Source organism: Garra rufa, chromosome 18 (genome assembly GCF_049309525.1).
Source record: "Garra rufa chromosome 18, GarRuf1.0, whole genome shotgun sequence".
NCBI classification, from domain to species: Eukaryota; Metazoa; Chordata; class Actinopteri; order Cypriniformes; family Cyprinidae; genus Garra; species Garra rufa.
In genome coordinates, this window is record NC_133378.1 from 28,513,963 (window position 1) to 28,532,276 (window position 18,314).

Consider the following 18,314-nt stretch of genomic DNA (forward strand, 5'->3'; position numbering starts at 1 on the left):
CGAGTGAGTGAGTTGCTGCACTGACTAGAACATCCAACCAGCCTTTCAATTAGCTACAGGAAGTCTGACTCATGCCAGATTTATAAAAACAGATCAAAGGCATAAGATGGATGGAGGGACAAACCACTTTGTGAATTAGTTGTACAGCACTCTCGTGAAATGTGTTATTGGAAGACTAGTATTGATCTTCATTCCACAGTCATAGTGGCACAGTGATGCTTCATTCTTAGCCAGAAACAATCGAATATTTTATATTTTGCACTTCCTTTTCTGCTGCCCTTGCTTTTTGCACATTCTTCTTATTGACAACATTTGAGGAGACAGCAAGTCATCATGGGAAAACAGCCTTTGGAGCTAAAACTTCAACAAATCTCTTGCTCTCGCAGGAGTTTGGAGCTGCAAAACCATGGCAACGGCACACTCAGAAACATCATAACCGGATTCAACGTCTGCCTTTCACACACATGATATACAGAGATTGCAGGAGCGAGCAGTCACAAAAAAAAAAAAAAAACTACAGCAGCAGACGCACCGGGAACAAACGGAGAGGGAAGGAAGGGTTTAGAGAGAGGGAAAAGACTAGGCAAATCGATTAGCTGTCTATGCATCCCAGACGGTTGAGGAAAAGGTTGGAAGTTTCGGAGAATCGGGCAACTTGAAACTTTCCTTTCGTACTTCCATCGGTTTCTATATATCTGCTAATTTCACAAAGGAGCTAGAAGCAGCGGTTTGTTAAGAGAGAGTCTGTTATGTCACTTCCTCCTCCTTGTCTCGCATCTGGCTTGGCAAGCTGTTGCTATCGGCGACCGCATCTGCACGTGGACACACCCTGCTCGCAACAGCATGTGGCGTATCGCAAAATAATAGCCATTTTCTAAACAATTACAGATGAAACGTCTCCCTGGAGAAAGGAGATGCTGATAATTGGAACTGAGAGCGGCCTCCGTTAACACAAATAAACACGGCTGCGTATCGCTGATCCTGCAAAGTAGCTGTTGCTTTCAATCTGGACGCAGAGCGGTGATAGCGTTGACATACTGCAACCTTCCCCGCCGCTGTCCGCCGCAAAGGTGCCCACTTGATTACGGCATTACAAACGGCGGTTTTGACATTTGTCTTCATTATTATCAATGGGGAGAGGTGATTGAGCTACAGGCACGCTCCATTAGCCTTGCTCATCGCATACTCGCACGGCTGATATCACGCATTAGATGGAGTCAACATGAAATAACGTGTTGGGACCGAGGGGGTCTGGATGGTGCGCTGGGGTTTGTGCCGCTCTCTCGGCCGGTGCAGGTTAAGAGAGCAAGAGCTGCATCTAAATAAGAAAGCTTATTTCAATCTGTATAATTACCACTGGGTAATGAAAAACTCGCCCACCCTGCCACCTTCACTTAAGAGAAATCAATACGTGTTTGGGAGTTTATTAGAATGCCGGAATCATGAGTTGGGTCTTGGGGAGGGCAATATGTGTATCAACAGCGCCAGTCGAATTAACAGCTAATCAGGAGAGGGGAGGCGCTTCAGTCCTCCGCTCTTAGTGGCACAGATGGGCAATTTCATGAGATTCAAAACACATTTTTTTTGCCTAGAAACAAATATTTATGGTATGACTACCAGGAACAGCTAATGACAGGGCGTTCACTGGCTAAAATCTTTCTCTTTCTACATACACACAATGTTTATGTCGTTAAAATTACTGACAGAAATGATCATTAACAAAGGATTTTTTATTTTATTTCATACACTCTTAGAAATAAGAACCTTGGGTATTAAAGGAGTCACTGGGTGCCCATTTTCCACAAGTTGATATGATTCTTTGGGGCAGGGGTCGGCAAGTAAGTTTGGCATTGGGCCAAAAAACATTTTGCCACTAGATGGCGAGCCAAAACATAGTCAAAGGAAAATTTAAGAAATGAATTGATGAAAAATGCAACTAATTGCCTGTGACTGTTGCAGTGTCTTTTGTAACTGGTAGTGAGCTGTTACTTCAGGGTATATACAGGAATCATGCAGTTAAATTTAAAGGTGCCATAGAATGGAAAACTGTGTTTCCTTGGCATAGTTAAATAATAACAGTTCAGTACATGGACATGACATACTGTGAGTCTAAAACACCATCGTTTCCTCCTTCTTATATAAATCTCGTGTTTGCAAAAGACCACCGAAAAATATGTCAATTCCAACATAACACCGACTGTTACGCAACAGCCCCGGGATCGTTAATAGTTACGTCTCCAATATTTGCATCGCCCAATCATCGGTAACGTCAGCACGTCAGTAAAACAAGGCAAGCCACTGAAGGGACACGGTTAGCTTAATGCTAGCACTAGCCTGTTACATTGCAATACAAAAGATTTCACTTACCACATAAACAGAGTGATGACTACGCTGATGATGGTGAATGATGCAGAAATAACTGCGCTGATGATGGCGAATGATTTACAGATCCCGAGTATCACTGTCAAGCAGCTGAACTTGTGTGGTAAGTGAGCACTCCCTCTGCATTATAACTTTACACAGAGCACATGGATCACAGTAATGAGACTAAAATGTCGGCGATTCAAAACGGCAGATTCAACAAACCACATATTAAAAGCGGCTAGAGCTCCTAATTAAATATATATTTTTATCAATGTGCCAGCTATAGAGATGAGCAGCTTGTGAAACAGCCAATCAGAGCAGAGCTCATTAATATTCATGAAGCTTCCAAATAAGGCAATAACAGAGCATTTCATTCTAGGGACAAATCCTAGGGTTGTAAATGGACCTGTAAAACCGTTTCTGGAGATTTTTTGCCCTTTCCTATGCCATATACCTTCTATGTAAATATCAGAGAACAATTTAAAATATTCTCTCAATGTATTCTATGGCACCTTTAATACCTTTTTAAGACCTTTTTAAGACTTTTCCCATACATTTTAAGACCTCATCGCCACTTCAAGTTTAAACTGGTTACATAGGTAACACTTTAACTTACATTTCCTATATATTGATTGTAAGATAGCACAACTAAACAGTCTTAGTTCATGATAACTCCTATCAATGACTAACCCAATGTAAGGTTAATTAGAAAGAGAAACCCGAAACAAGAATTAGACCAATAAAAAGTTTTAACATATGTTTTCTTAAATTTATAACTGGCGGGCCAGTTTTGGCCCGTGGGCCGCCTGTTGCCGACCACTGCTTTAGGGTCTTAATGAAAAGTCTATAACATTACTTTGGTTAAAATTTCTCAATGGTAGTGTAAACAACACACAACACACTTTTTACCTTTACAGCGACCTGTTTCGGTGCATGGCCATTTAATTGCTAACGAGCTCCAAACAAAAATCTGTGAATAGCTTGATTTGAGAAAGGGGTTATGATTTACGGGGATTTAAAAAAATCAACCAATTTAATGGCATCGAAATAATGGCACCCCCTATAGAACAAAATATGTATAAAACAATGTGGATTTTTTAAATAACGTGAAACTTTCATGGGTTTTCTACTACATATTTCTGTAAGAGACAGTTATATTAAGCCATATAAGTCTTAATACCAGGGGTTCCATTTAAAATAACCATTTTTTTTCTTTTTGTGAAGAACATTTTGTTCAATGGTAAGTTTCCTTGGATGGTAAAGGTTCTTCATTCAATCAAAGATGCCAATAAAAAACCTTTCAACCTTTCAAAAACATATTAAAACACCAAATAAAAATAATACTAAACTGCCTGTTTTAGTGCTTTGTCTTGAGAAATTACTTAACTGAACCATGTAGCATTCTTCAATACAAAGCCCTGTTGGGAGTGACTAGCTGAATAGAAAAGCATAAAAATTTGTCTTGAATGTTTAAAACACAAGGGCAGTTACAGAAGAGCATTCAGAAGCAAATTCAAGTACAACACTCTTTGTTCTAAATAAAACGTTTGCGTGGTTAATCGATATAAATCAATAATGCAACTAATCTATGTGTGACTATAATTAAAATACTCAGCAGCAGTAGTATACTGCCGCTTCTGCCCTAACTTCTCTACCTAGTGAATATATATTAAGTTAATTAACAACTAATTTATTTAGGGCTAAGTTAAAATATGCTTGTACTAAGACTGAATTCTTTAACAGATATTGTATTCCTTTCATCAGGTCCTTAGCAATTGAAGTAAAGTCACATCTAGGATGTTTTAAGGGCAAACAAGGCCATAAAACATTAGTAAAGAACTGATTTTACACTGGACAGAATCTGAAAGCTTAGTCCATAATTCATGGAGGTCCAGATTTAAAGCCCTTGCTTCTACTTTGTACTTGCCCTCATAAAAACGTACAGTTCCTGCACAGCATCAGTGGTTATTAATATCATATAATATTTTTAAGAGAAAAAGATAGAGAGAGAGAGAGCAGATTAATAATTAGAAATAGGCACTAGTAACCTTTCTTCCTCAACCACCTTTATGTTATTTGTTAATGTACTTCGTTAATAAAGAATTAGATCAGAGTTGATCTAGGGTCTCAACTCCGATTTCAAAATATTTAAAAAATTTATTTTGCTTGAAAAATGTCAATGTCAAGCTAAGGTAAACACCTTATGCATTTACAAGACATCTGAGGTTTTAGCTTAAGCCAAGATGTCAAACTATAAAATAAAATAATACAAATAACATAGGAAGTTTCCCTTGTCACAGGAGGCTTACAAGACACTATTTTCTTTTATGCTCTATTTCTTAATTTTCTGTAAAGCTGCTTTAGAACAATACATTGTAAAAGCGGCACACAAATACAAACCCAATTGTGATGATCCCTCAAGTGAGCCAGAATTTACAGCGCAGACACAAAGAGTTGAGATCAGCTACCTGTGTATGTCACACTTAACTTTTCCGCTTTTCAGCACTTTTCTTGCAACATTATTCATCAGATTCGCCTCTTGAATTGATGGTGCTAAAAAGCCATGTAATAGAAAGACAAAACAGCTATCCTTGAAAGCGGTTAGGTAGCCAGGAATTATTAGGAATATAGATGAGTCTGCTGTGCGCTGGGATCACGGGTGGTTGACTTCTTGATTAGGCCTTTGCAGCTGAGGGTCAGAAGAGGAAGACGTCAGCTACAACCAGGAAAGAAACTAGATAGCCAGTAATGGACATGCCTTTTTCACGTGGCCCTGTTGCATTGTGGGAACGAGTAAGTGGAGGAAAAGGGGATGCTCATCTATCTCACCGTCTACATTCTCACCTGAAGTGATGGGGAGACGTCAGGAAGCCAGGCTGCTATTTCACGCCCTGTTAAGTACTAATGCTGTAACACACGTCTTGCTCCAATTTTAGGGAACAAGGAGTTTTACTGTGGACTCAAGGTTCATCTGTTCTATGAAAAGAGACAGAGAAAAGGGAGATAGCGGGAGAGCGAACGAGGCTGGGTAGCCACCACAGTCGCCACTTAAAGGAATCGCCATGCAGCCCGGAGACAGAGTTTTACCAGCCCTGGTTTCAAACACACACAGACCACACAATATGACACCTCTCGTTCACGCACCCCTCCTGGAGAAAAAGCCCTCAGTGAAATGGTTCTGAAGGTGAAGGTCACGTCATTTATTTGCGTTTGCAGTAAACAGGTCTGAGGCAGACTGATAGGGCAAGGTTATTATCCTGAAGAGCACAGCTCTGATTGATCGCTCCGCGCTCGGTCTGGGGTGCGCTGAGAGGACGTACTGAGTGGCCGCTCCCCTATTATACTGCCGCTCATAGCGGGAGGAGACAAACACAGGACCGTCGGAGTCCACTCGCTGCTGGAGCCATCTGATCAGAGGCCTCATTATGCTTCACCTACAGAGATGCGGTCATTTGACTGTAGTCTTTTCACAGACACAGAAGGGGATTTCTTAAAGTGATAGTTTACTCAAAAATAACTAAAAACCATTTGATAAATATTAATCTATGGAGTTTAATAGATTAAACCCCCCCCCCCCCCCCCCAACAAAAAGACAAAACATTATTTAACCATATTTTACCATTCAAACAAGTTTAGGGTTTTAAGCAGAGATTTTTTGTGTGTGTGTTTTTGAAAGAAGCCTCTTATGCCCACCAAGGCTGCATTTACGTTATTAAATATACAGTAAAAACAGTAATATTGTGAAATACCAAAACAATTAAAAATGCCACTTTTCTATTTTAGGGTATTTTAAAATGTAATTTATTCCTGTGATGGAAAAGCTGTATTTTCAGCATCATTACTCCAGTCTTCAGTCTCACATGATCTATCAGAAATCATTCTAATATGCTGATTTGGTGCTTAAGAAACATTTTATTATTATTATTATTATTATTATTATTATTATTATTATTATTTATTATTATGTGGAAAACAGTTGTGCTGCTTAATATTTTGTGTAAACGGTGACACATTTTTTTTAACATTCTAGGATGAACAGAAAATTCAAAAGAAAAGTATTTATTTGAAACAGAAGTCTTTTGTAACACTGTAAAATTATTTATTTATTATTTACAAATTTAATCCTTGCTTAACAAAAGTATTAATTTCTTTGAAAATTGTATGACCCTAAACTTTTGAATATTAGTTTATATAGGCTATGCTATACAATATGTTCAAAGCTATAAAAAAAAATCACCTTACTAAAAAAAAAACAAAAAAAAAAAACAAAAAAAAAAAAACGCTAAATGTTAACTTATAAGAAGTCAAAACTATACAATTTTAAATTATTTTTATTATTATTATTACTTATTTTAGCTAGGGCTGTCATGATTCCACGATTAAATTTGACAATTCGATTAAAAAAAATTCCATAACTGCATTTTGCCTATGTCGATTTATCATCAAAATACCAAAAGTGGCACATTCCATGGACAAGAATCTATGAAAAGCATTATTAGACCAATTTCTAAGGCTGCACGAAATATTAAAACCATTTAATATTCATTAATATAAGCATATTATTATTGTGAACTCATAAATGCTGCGATTTATTGAAATAAATATATGCGCCACAGGTTTTATATGCGTTTTATTTGTATGCATGTTATCGGCTTCGTTCACAGTAAATGCTGCTCCACACAAACAGTTATCATTTACGTGTGCAGACCGTCTCAAACTGTTAGATCATGCTGTAAAGTGTAAAATAAAACAAGTGAACAACTGCCGTTTTGTTCAATAAAACCATGTGATTACTTGCTTTTGATATTTTGTTTGAACCAATTATTATTGCCTCATTGCTACTATCTATGCATTTTAAGTCATTTTAAAGACTATTTTTTGTTCGGGTCTACAAAAAAATTATCCAATTACTTTATTAATTGTCAGAATAATCATCCAATTGACTCAATTGCCAAAATAATTTTAGAATTATCCCTATAATGTAAATTCTGTCATTATTCGCTCACCCATTTGCCAGTTCAAACTATAATACTTTATGTCTTACATGAAACACCAAAGGAAATGTTCCTGTATCCTCTATCAGAATGTCCAACTGGTTTTATCCAGAGAAAGCCATGGTTATATTTTACTATGGGAAAAAGAACAACTTGAACCTTCCTCTAAACATCTCCTTCTGTCTTATCCCTTTAAGCGTGCTGTGAGTTAGGAAGTGTTCGCACTGTGCACTCTTTTTTTCTGCGCTTGCCAGACATGCAATTTTCTGCTGAGTCCACCTTAGTACCCAAAGCCTTCTTGCCACCCTTCTGAAATTAGCCCACTGTAAGCCACAGCCATTTACACAGGAAAAAACATATGGAGGCATGTTAGAGGATAAGCCTGCCAGATGACAGCAGGCGGTGCTGGCTGAGAGATATAAAGGAAGGAGACAGGGAGAAAAGAAGAGAGAGAGGGGGTTTATTTGAGTGTTTCTTCAGCACAGTGAGTGAGTTCAACTCTGAGTTACCTCAGCTCAAACGAGATCTTTTAGTAGAATTCACTATGTGTGTGGGTCAGAGGACACCTCAGAGATGACAGAGGCCTATAAAGATCTCTGCAGTATTTCTCACATATATCTGAACTTTACAAGACTCCGCTGGCTGATGCGTTGAGAAACTTTTAGCACTGTAAATGTCCTTTAAGGAACAGTTCACCCAAATATGAGGATTCTGTCATCATTTACTGACTGCCTTTAGTTCTTCTGTTGAACACAAAAAGAGATGATCTGCAAAATCATCCAAGCCACAAACATCTGCCAGGGGCCGTCAGGCTCCAAAAAGCTAAATGTACCAAAAAAAGCACAACAAAAGTAGTCATTTTGACTTTTGTGCTATATTTCAAGTCACACACAGTCATTAAATAGCTTTGTGTAAAGAATCATTAGCCAAACTCTCTCAAAAATGCCAAATGTCATTGTTTGCTGCATGTCCTGTACAGCATGTGTGTGTGAATATGCAAAAAGGTGAATAAACTATAGGATTTCTAACGAATTACCTTAAAATATTGGTGGAGGATTTACTTTAAAACAATTTTCAAATTGTGTAAATAATTAAAAAAAGAAAAGTAACACACTGAATTCAACATTTTAATGTAGAAAGACTGAAATAATATTTTCTTGTTAAACATGCTTCAATAATATTTCTTTTATATACAGTGGTGCCCAAAATTATTAGAACACTAGTATTTTCAGCAGCTAAAAATGGTTTTAAGTCAGTTATTTCTATCTTTTGCTGTAGTGTGTCAGTAGAAAATATCAGTTTACATTTCCAAACATTCATTTTGGAAGCGCCAGAATAATTGGCAACGTCTCCAAGATGCTTCAAGAGATCTCCCTGAAAAACAAGTGCATCTAGGGCTCATTTACAGCATTTTTACACAAGTGCCTAAAACTTTTAACAGCACTGTAGACATCTTTCCAGACAGACTGGATGATGATAAGATCAGATCTCTGTGTGTTGTCAGACTCTTTGTGCAAACAAAATCTCACTGGGTTATTACAATTAATTGCAAAATTAATATTTGGAAATGTAAACTGATATTTCCTACTAACACACTTCAACAAAAGATAGAAATAAACTTAAAACCATTTTAGCTGGTGAAAATACTAGTGTTCTAATAATTTTGTACACTGTACAACTATGAAAATCAACTTAAATTTGGCCTTTTCCTATAATATGAGTCCAGATCATATGAAATACACAACATAAGTTGTGTAGACTTTTATTATGGCTTTCTGTAGTTTCCAATTTATGAACAGAAAATAGAAGAGCAAGCATTCTGTTAACCATCTTGTCTGTTGCTAGATCGTATGGGTTTGGACATCATGAGTGAAAGTCATTTTTGGGAACTATACCTTTAAGAGGTAAAGCTGGTGACTTTAATGGATAATCGGTAGAAACTCCAAACTTCCTCCGAAACATCTGCTGTGAGGAAACACACTGCCAAAAAATGATTGGCAGAGATTCGGTTGTTAAGTGAGGTCTGTTCACTGTCTAATGAGAGCTCCATGAAGAGAGAGCAAGCAGAGAATAATGCACGTCTTGGAAAGTGTATCAAATATTCCGTGTGTGCGCTTTGTCAATTATATGACTGTATAATAAGAGTTTGGGCTTGCATATGCAAAACAGCATCACATGACCTCCGCAATGCTCAACTATCCAGAGGACATCATACAAAATGATAGATTCTCAGTTCAAACACCTAAAAACAAAAGAGTAAAACTCTGGATCCAGCACCCACGCTGTTTGGTGAGCGTGTATATGTGTGTATGAGTGGAGATAAATCAAAGAGCGCTCTCACACACACACAGCGGGGCCGTGCCAGGGCGCGGAAAAGCAGAAAAGGGCCTGCAGTCTACCTGTGATGGCAGTGGTTCCCAGCATGGGGGAAGATTAATGCTGGCACTCTGGAGCAGAGCAAACATCCCGAGCTTAATAAGGTACAAACAATTGCTTCCATTTTGTTTGCTATCAAGGGAAAACTAAACTCGGGCTGCTGAGGTGTATTTTTTCATTCTCAAATGTGGACTAGAAAAAGTTGGAGCCAACTTGGGGACTTGCGGTGCGTGTGCAACAACTACTAAACCGCGCGCTTCTTTTCTTAAGTGTGCCCATTATTTGCACCCCAACGATTTCAAAGAGAGTCGACGGGTTAGTGTGCACTACGGCGCGGAGGATTGGCCTTACCTCCACTCCTTGTACTTTGAGCTTCATGTGATCCTCCCGCGTGGTCTTCCCATCTTTCCTTTTTTTCCAGCAGTAGCCGTCCTTTCTGTACTTCACCTTCTTCCTATTGTAGAGGATCATCGACCCATTCTGTGGCCTAGATCCAGAAGTGAAGGAAAAGGAAAGAGAAGGGGTGGATGGAAGGAAGAAAGAAAGAAGATGGGGTTGGGTGGAAAGGGAGAGGAAGAGAAATTTTAGTGCTGTGGGACTCATTCGGCAGAAGTACAAAGAAGGCTGACTCAAGGCAGAGAGAGAAGCAGCACTGTACCAGTGTATACGGGTCACACACTTGTACACACCTCACACACTTGTATACGGGTGTTCATGGCCATGCAGAGTTAAAAAAGAAGGCTTGAAGTTGCCATGAAATGGAATTTGAAACCCATATTACCTCTGTAATGTGACTTGCAGTTCTGCTTCATATATTTATTTCATATATCCCCTGCGGAATCTGCAATATGTTGAGCATTTTTAAAGAAGACAAATCACATATGTGCTTTTCAGCATTTACCTAAAGCATAACTTCCTATCACTAGAAAGTTTGAAGCCACTAATAACTGTTTTTTTTTGCTATAAATTGATCAAAAAATTCTACAAAAGTGACACTATAGACTTCTATAATGACGCAAAATATTTCTATTTTAAATAAATGCCCTTTTTCTGAATTTTCATGTATTAAAGAAAAAAATGTTTCCACAAAAAACTGTTTTCAACACTGATAATAATGAGAAATGTCTTGAGCTAAATTCAGTTGAAAATTGCAAAATTGAGTTAAAAAAATTCAGCTTTTCATCACAAGAATAAATTAATTACAAAATATTTAAAATGATAAACAGTTATTTTAAATTGCAATGAGAATTTACAATATTGTTATTATTTTTACTGTATTTTGATAAAAAAGATTTAGTAGTTTTTGTATATAAAAATCATATATTCATAAGTATAATAAGATAACGTTATTATTTTTTTAAATATATTATTATTTTTTGAAATGCACTTTGAAAAAGAATACTCAACATCTTACAGTTTCTGCAACTAAAGCCTCCTTAAGTACTATTACTATGTCTGACATTTTTTTATTTTATTTTATTTTATTTCATTTTATTTTGAGGACTCTGTGATACCTCTAAAGGACATTATGGATCCTCAACAAACAGCGATCATCAGTTGAATCTAATGTTTAGTTGTGAGTCAAAAAAAAAATATACATTGTGCACCAAAGAGGAAACCGACAACACAGCGACAGACAAGACAGGTTACTTCTGGTATGAAACAAGGTCTTAGCTTTAAAATTTTGTCATTTTGTAATAAATTCAAACAACAAGTACCATTTTGTGGCTCTTTAATATTGTGACAGATCATTGTAGCGCCTCAGTTCAAGCGGCATGTGAACCGATTGTCTTTTTATATTAATCTAAAGTACGAAATAAACATGAATGAACATCAGAACGTATTTTATTTCAACCACAGAAAGAGGTAATATGCACCATTTTTTTCAAGTTTTAGTCCACTGAAGTTAATCTCCTGTCTGGTTTGTTTCTCGGACAAGATGGGTGATTCAGCGTTATGATTGGTCAGATCGCCTGTCAATCAAGCTCTTTGCAAAGGATCAAATGAGTATTTCTAAGAGCTATATTTCCAAGTGAAAGAGGATATTTATCCCAATTGACCCTTTGAATTGACCAATCATAATGACGAATCCGCCATTTTGCCTGAGAGTACATTAACTTCGGTAGAATTAAACTTAAAACATTGTGAGTATTGATTCACATGTGAGTACTTTCCACGGTTGAAATAAAATACGCTCTGATCTTCATTCATGTTTATTTTGTACATTAAAGAAATAAGAAAAGATGATCGGTTCAAGTGATCTAATAAGGCAATACAGTGATCTGTCATGACACATTAAAGAGCCATGTATTTATTGTTTGAATGTCTTAATTAAAAAAAAAAAAAAAAAAAAACATTTTAAAGCTAAGAGCTTGTTTCATACCAGAAGTAACCTGCTCTCTCTTTTTCAGACATAGCAACAGTAATTAAGGAGGGCAGGTTTTTGCAAAGGGTCAATTGATTGGCTCGTTAAAAATGGGCTGAAGGTCAAGTTCACCCTCCAGAGCATCTTTATGTATTCCAGTGCACCTTTACATTGCAATTTTCTATCAGTTTTAAAATTATGAATACATTAAAGATTTTAATACTTTCTTAATTTATATTTCTGGTCCTGCTGTGCATGATTATTAAATACTTGTATAACCTGCTTAGCATTGATTAATAGTCTGCAAGGCCCTACTGCATTAAGATCAAAGTAAAAAAACAACAAAAAAAAATGTATATATATATATATATATATATATATATAAAAACACCCAGCAATGAATCATATGTTAAGACCAGAAAAAAGAGTAATAAAAAATTGCTGTTACCAGTAGCCAAATAGCTATTTAGCATCTTTTATTCCCCAGTTGTACCGTATGTAGCCTTTGTAAAACGTGTTCAAATAGGGTCAATTTTCTATTCACGTCAACTTTAAATATACTAAAACTCGGCTTTGTTTGTCAAGGGAGCGAGAGAGATCTGTATATTTCATATAGACCTACGACCAGCAGCGCCTCGCTGATGCAAATGAGTGGTGGAGCACGTCCTGTGGGGAAAACATGCGCGAGAACATCCTCAACTTTCCATTCATAATTCATTCTCACTTTACCATCCCACTGCCCTCTGGTTGATAATGATACCGTGTACGTATCTGAAGAGCTCCCAGCTCGCTTCTCTTTATGACAGTACACATGTTTCCCAACAACTAATAACTGCAGAGTGAGGAGGCACTGCAAGAACACTCATTCGCACTCGGCCGTGCGTTCACACACACACACACACACACACACACACACCTCGTCTGTGAGGGCATGCATGCTTAGTGAAAAGCTACAGGCGCACGCATTAAGGTGCATCTATGGCTGGCAGAGTCTGGCTGGGTCCCAGGAGGCTGCAGTTTTGTTGCGTGTGAGTTGGGAGTGTGGGAGTTCAGGCGCTTCAGCAAAGTCTCAGCCATGAAACCAGCTGCTGTTAGCGTCTGTTAGCCAGCCATCACTTCAGCCCAGCACGGCAGCAAACATATTATACTTCTATCTCTCTCTTACACACACAAACACACTCATACTCCCCATGTTCCCAAACAGCCCTGCCTCTCTGGAAACGGCAAGTCATTGTCTGCCTGCATTGTCTTGTTTATTTTATCATTTCTTTCTGGTGCAGATTTATTTATAATACTGCATACATCAGTTTGCAGCTCAGCTCATGGGGCGTCTTGTTTATCTTGCAATTGCTCATCAATCATTTCCGGAGACGAGTCTCAGGGGCTGATGGGGCCCTCTCTCCCCGCACTGTGGCCCCTGACAGCACCTTTTAATTAGAGATGCCAGTCAAAATCTGTCATGCACAATCCTCTCTCGTTCTCCCTCAACCGATTTGTCAAGTGCCATGGGTAGTTGCTACGTCTGTTTGCCCATCTCACTTTCATTCCCGCTTTTTATAAAACCACAATTTGTCATGTGCTGACCTTAACACTAATTAATTCTGCTTCTAATCCCATCTCCTATCTCTCTCTCTCTCTTTGTTTCCCATTCTATCATGTCATCTTCATCCTGATGCTGCTTTCATTCAACTTGCTGGGCTCTTCTGTGTGAATGTCATTCTGAAAGACTTCCTGCTGCACCGCATTCAGTCTCTCTCTCTTTTGGTTTCTTGGTGAGCCTGGGACCATGTCGGCACTGTTTAAGTCATTAATCTGCTTGCTGTGATGCCTGCTGTGGGATTGAGTCTGAGATACAAGGATGGGAAGCCAGATGAGAAGCCAAATAGAAGACACTTGAGGAAAGAGTTTGCACCTTGAGTTACAATAATCCTAATCAGATTTCAACCACATCCCCCCAAAACCAAAAACACACATATAGTATAGCTGTTTTAGTGTTTAAGTGCTATAATTGGGTCCCCAGTCAACCCAGAAAACGTGAAAAAGGACAACCAAGTAAATTTGTTTCGGTAAGCCTTTTTCTGCCAGCATGTAAAAACGAGTGCACCAGATTTCGCTCCCTCTGTGATGTAGTAAGGGGATCTTATTATAATATTACCGCCTCTTAATTTGCATGTTTCCACACATAGCACCGTCATTTTGTTTTCGCAAGTGACAACAGTGTACAAGTTCTAATGGCATTGCAAAAGTTCAAACAAAGCATGTTAACGCTTATTTACTATATATAACGCTGATGCCACAGATCTAATATAAACATGCAATTTCTTTCCCAGCTGTTTAACTTCACAGACATAATAAACTGTTTTTATAACTCCTAACATAAACTTGTGTGTATTTGACAGTTTAAGCCCAATAAAACATGAAAGAGAACTTAGTTCTCACATGCCTTGTGACATTCACTTTCTGCGGAGGTGCTTTAGATGTGTGCGTTTAGAAAACCCTATATCAGAAGTTTAAACTGATATGGATACGCATAATTTCCACACACCCTTTTCCAGAATAGAAGCAGCTTTTTTGGATTTTTTAAAAAGTGTGAAAACAGCCTGTTTCTGCTTCCACTTCCACTTAAAATAGGCATTTTCAAAATGATACAATGATCTGTGGGGTACTGTTAAGCTGAAACTTTACAGACACATTCTGAGGACACCTGAAACTTATATTACATATTGTAAAAAGGGGCATAATAGGTCTTCTTTAATGATGTATTTATGTTTTTATTTTTTGCTTTACTGTATAGTAACTAACAATAGGCCTGAGCATGAAAGAAACACGACACACTCCAACCTTAAGTGTTTGCTGAGACCAACCTAAATGTACCTTCAGTGCGAAACATAAAACAACAAACAATAACATCTCATAATGGATCCTTGTCTTACACAAGGATGAGTAAAGATTCATGAGCTGAAAATTCACAGGGCTCAGGGCCATCTCAGGCTTGGAAAAAGCTTGTGGAATTGGGGTGAAGTTTGTAGGTCAAAGGTCTCTGTACCTTACTTATCAGTGGTGAGCACGAGCTACCCGATGTTGCTTTTATCTACTCAGAGACCTTCCTAAAGCACCTCTTTTCAATTTGAGGGAGTTGAAGGAGTGCATGGCCATCTTCAGGGGTGTGAGACAAACTGCGGGTCCAGTCTGTGAGATTTCTGTCTCACTCTCTGTGTACACAAGCCATTCAATTATACTTATCAGAATTATACATATTTATATGTTGCAGGGAAATGCCAACTACTCTGTTATCAAAGCACCATGACAGGAGGCCATGTGTCTCAGAGGCCTAAACGTGACAGATTAATATGGAAATGCAAAAAGCCTTTATTCAGAACAACTTACTGTGATTCAGTCTCAACAGGTTAGCTGAGAGAATGATCATCTTTGGCCTTCAATCTGATCATTCAGAACCTCAAGAGATCCTTCATTTACCAAAGCTAATAGCATTCGCATATTTAGAGCGGACATGTACATTTTTTCATCATTATATTCCAAATGAATTAGTGAAAATCAAATCAGAATTCCATTTAAATAAAAGCAAAGAACAATGTGACAACAACGCAACCATAGAGTAAACTCCTTCATTTTGCAAGAATAAAATGTTGCTGCTCTGAAAAATTTTCCTTTGGCAGTGTGTAGGACGTTTCTTGACTATAATGTCCAAATGCCCTAAAACTTAAGTTTTTGGACAGCACTTAAAAATGCATTAATTTCACGGCAAATGTCTGAGAAATGGATTCCACTTGGTTTGCTTTCTGTCTAAACTCAGAACAGTGTATCTATCGTTTCATCATTTTAAACTCCAAAAACATTGGCTTGAAAAGTGTGCTTGTGCTATATTGGTGTAAAACAAATGCTACTTGGTTTGATATTTTCTTCTCTAATGTAATAACATTCATACATTTTTAAGTGTGGCTTAAGTGTCCAAAAACGTTTTGAGACCGCTGTATAGCTCTGAGCGTGATGCATCCAAAAGGAAGCATCTGAATTATAATTGCTGTAACTCCTGCTGAAGAAAAGTCATCAAAACGCATTAGAGAGGGTGAAATGTTTGGCTGGGTGATCTAGTGCTACTAAAGCAGCAGACCAGGCAGCTCCTCTAAAGTGCTACAATTCCCTTGGAAAGAAGAGGCCGTTTGATTAATGCAACACTTGTTGTTTTTCTCTGCTCTCAACCTGTGAGTATATGTGTGTGTGTGAGAGAAAGAGAGAAAGCGAGTGAGCTTTTGAAGATCAGGGAGGTAAGCAGGCTGAAGCCAAGCTCCACAGGAGGGAGTGAGCATGTGCTGTCATCAATTACCCATCAGGCTTTCAGACACCACTTCTAACGGCCAGCTACCACCAACTGACATTTATACAAACATGGACACCGATACTCACACACAGAGTCATTCATGCAAACACATGATGTGCACCACAGGACCATAAGATATACAATAAATACTGATGCATGCTATACTCACAAGTGCTTACTCACAAATACACTCACTCACAAATACACTCCATGAATAAGAGAGAAACCACACACACACACACACACACACACACACACACACACACACACACACACACACACACACACACACACACACTATCCAGAGCAGATGCACATCACACAAACACCAACCTGTCAATCTCTACTGAATCAGCATTCAGCATAACATACCCCCAAGTCATAATGACAGCCTCAGGAAGAGTGATGCATCACAACCTTCCACACACACACACACACACACACACACACACACACACACACACACACACACACACACACACACACACACACACACACACAAGCATTGATAAGGGGCTTTCTAGAAGATACAATTCCACTTCCTTTGCAAAGCCATATGCTGGTGCTAGAGTTCTGGGACTTGGGTTTAGGTCAGCTTTGCTACTGTATATGCAGTATAACTTCAGGTTTGAGTTTATAATGCATAAAGCATGTGCAGTATATATGATCAAACAAATCACTTTCACATCAAGAAACAACAAGAAGTCTAACTTTTGTGCTCAACTGTGCAGTTTGTTAATTAAATGATGCCATGTCCTCAGCTACAGTCACTCAAAATCACACCAAGGAATGCTGGAAAGGCAATGTTACACAATGACGGCTAAGTCTGACTTCTCTGGCAGGTGAGTTTACAAACTCTCCCTTTCTCTCTTTCATATCTGATTGCCTGTGAACCAGCGCTCGTCCCTTCCAGCACAAAACAGATGTTGTATTGTTATCATGATGGGACAAAGAGGAGACAATTCAAAAAGAATATAAATTACAGTGATTCGCACAATATCTCACAACTCCTAGACCTATGGGGTAGGATAAGAGATAGCGAAGGGAGGGGGCTTTGCAGAAGGAAGTTCATTGATGTCACAACTGATATTCAGACATGAGAGAGACAGATAGAGGGAGACTGCAATGCTAACATGTAGTCATGACATCACAGTTTCGATAGTGCACATTGTTTGGGTTCTGAAGTAAAAAATGCTATTCAGTTTCTCCATAAGGAAAATGGTTTTCAGTTATAATCTAGAAATGTTTGAGGTCATTGTGATCTAGTGGCGGCAGCTCAATAGATTCATCAATCAGAAATGTTTTAATAATTATTATATAAACAAAAGGAGAGCCAAAAAATTCAATCAGCCACTACCCACACCTATGAAGCATTGCAAAAGACAAGTTGGATTGCAAGTCGGTACGATTTTTAAAAAAAGAAAATAATACTTTTTTTTATCATGGATGCATTAATTTGATCAAAAGTGGTGGTAGAAAAAAAAAAAACTTTTTATTGTTACAAAATACTTTTAAATAAATGCTGTTCTTCTGAACTCTATTCATCAAAGAGTCCTAAAAAGGATTTCAGTTAAGTATTTATATTTGTCTTATTTTGTTATTGCTATCATTTTGCTTCAAATCATATGGTTGTTTATTAGTTGATTATTGCTGAATTTTTAAATCTCCAAAGAGGAACTGAATGAGAAACATACATCTCGATCCCAGTCCACTGAATATGTATCCAATCACTGTTGCGCTCTATCGGTGATAGCACTACACGGTTCTCCGTTCAGCGGTGCACGGTGTTAGCGAGCAGGCCTGCTGGGCTGTTCTCTCTGTTGAGGAATGACACTGCTGTAGCCAGCTTTAATTAAAGCTTTTGAAGAGCAGGCAG

General features: G+C 38.1%; 1 protein-coding gene across 1 annotated transcript in view; it reads right to left on the reverse strand.

Annotated features, from left to right (window-relative positions):
• camta1a (calmodulin binding transcription activator 1a) overlaps positions 1–18,314 on the reverse strand; it is a 466,321-nt gene that overhangs the window by 197,903 nt on the left and 250,104 nt on the right. The window contains exon 5 of the mRNA XM_073823111.1: positions 10,086–10,221. Coding sequence (XP_073679212.1) covers positions 10,086–10,221 — 136 coding nt within the window. The remainder of the gene's footprint in view (positions 1–10,085; positions 10,222–18,314) is intronic.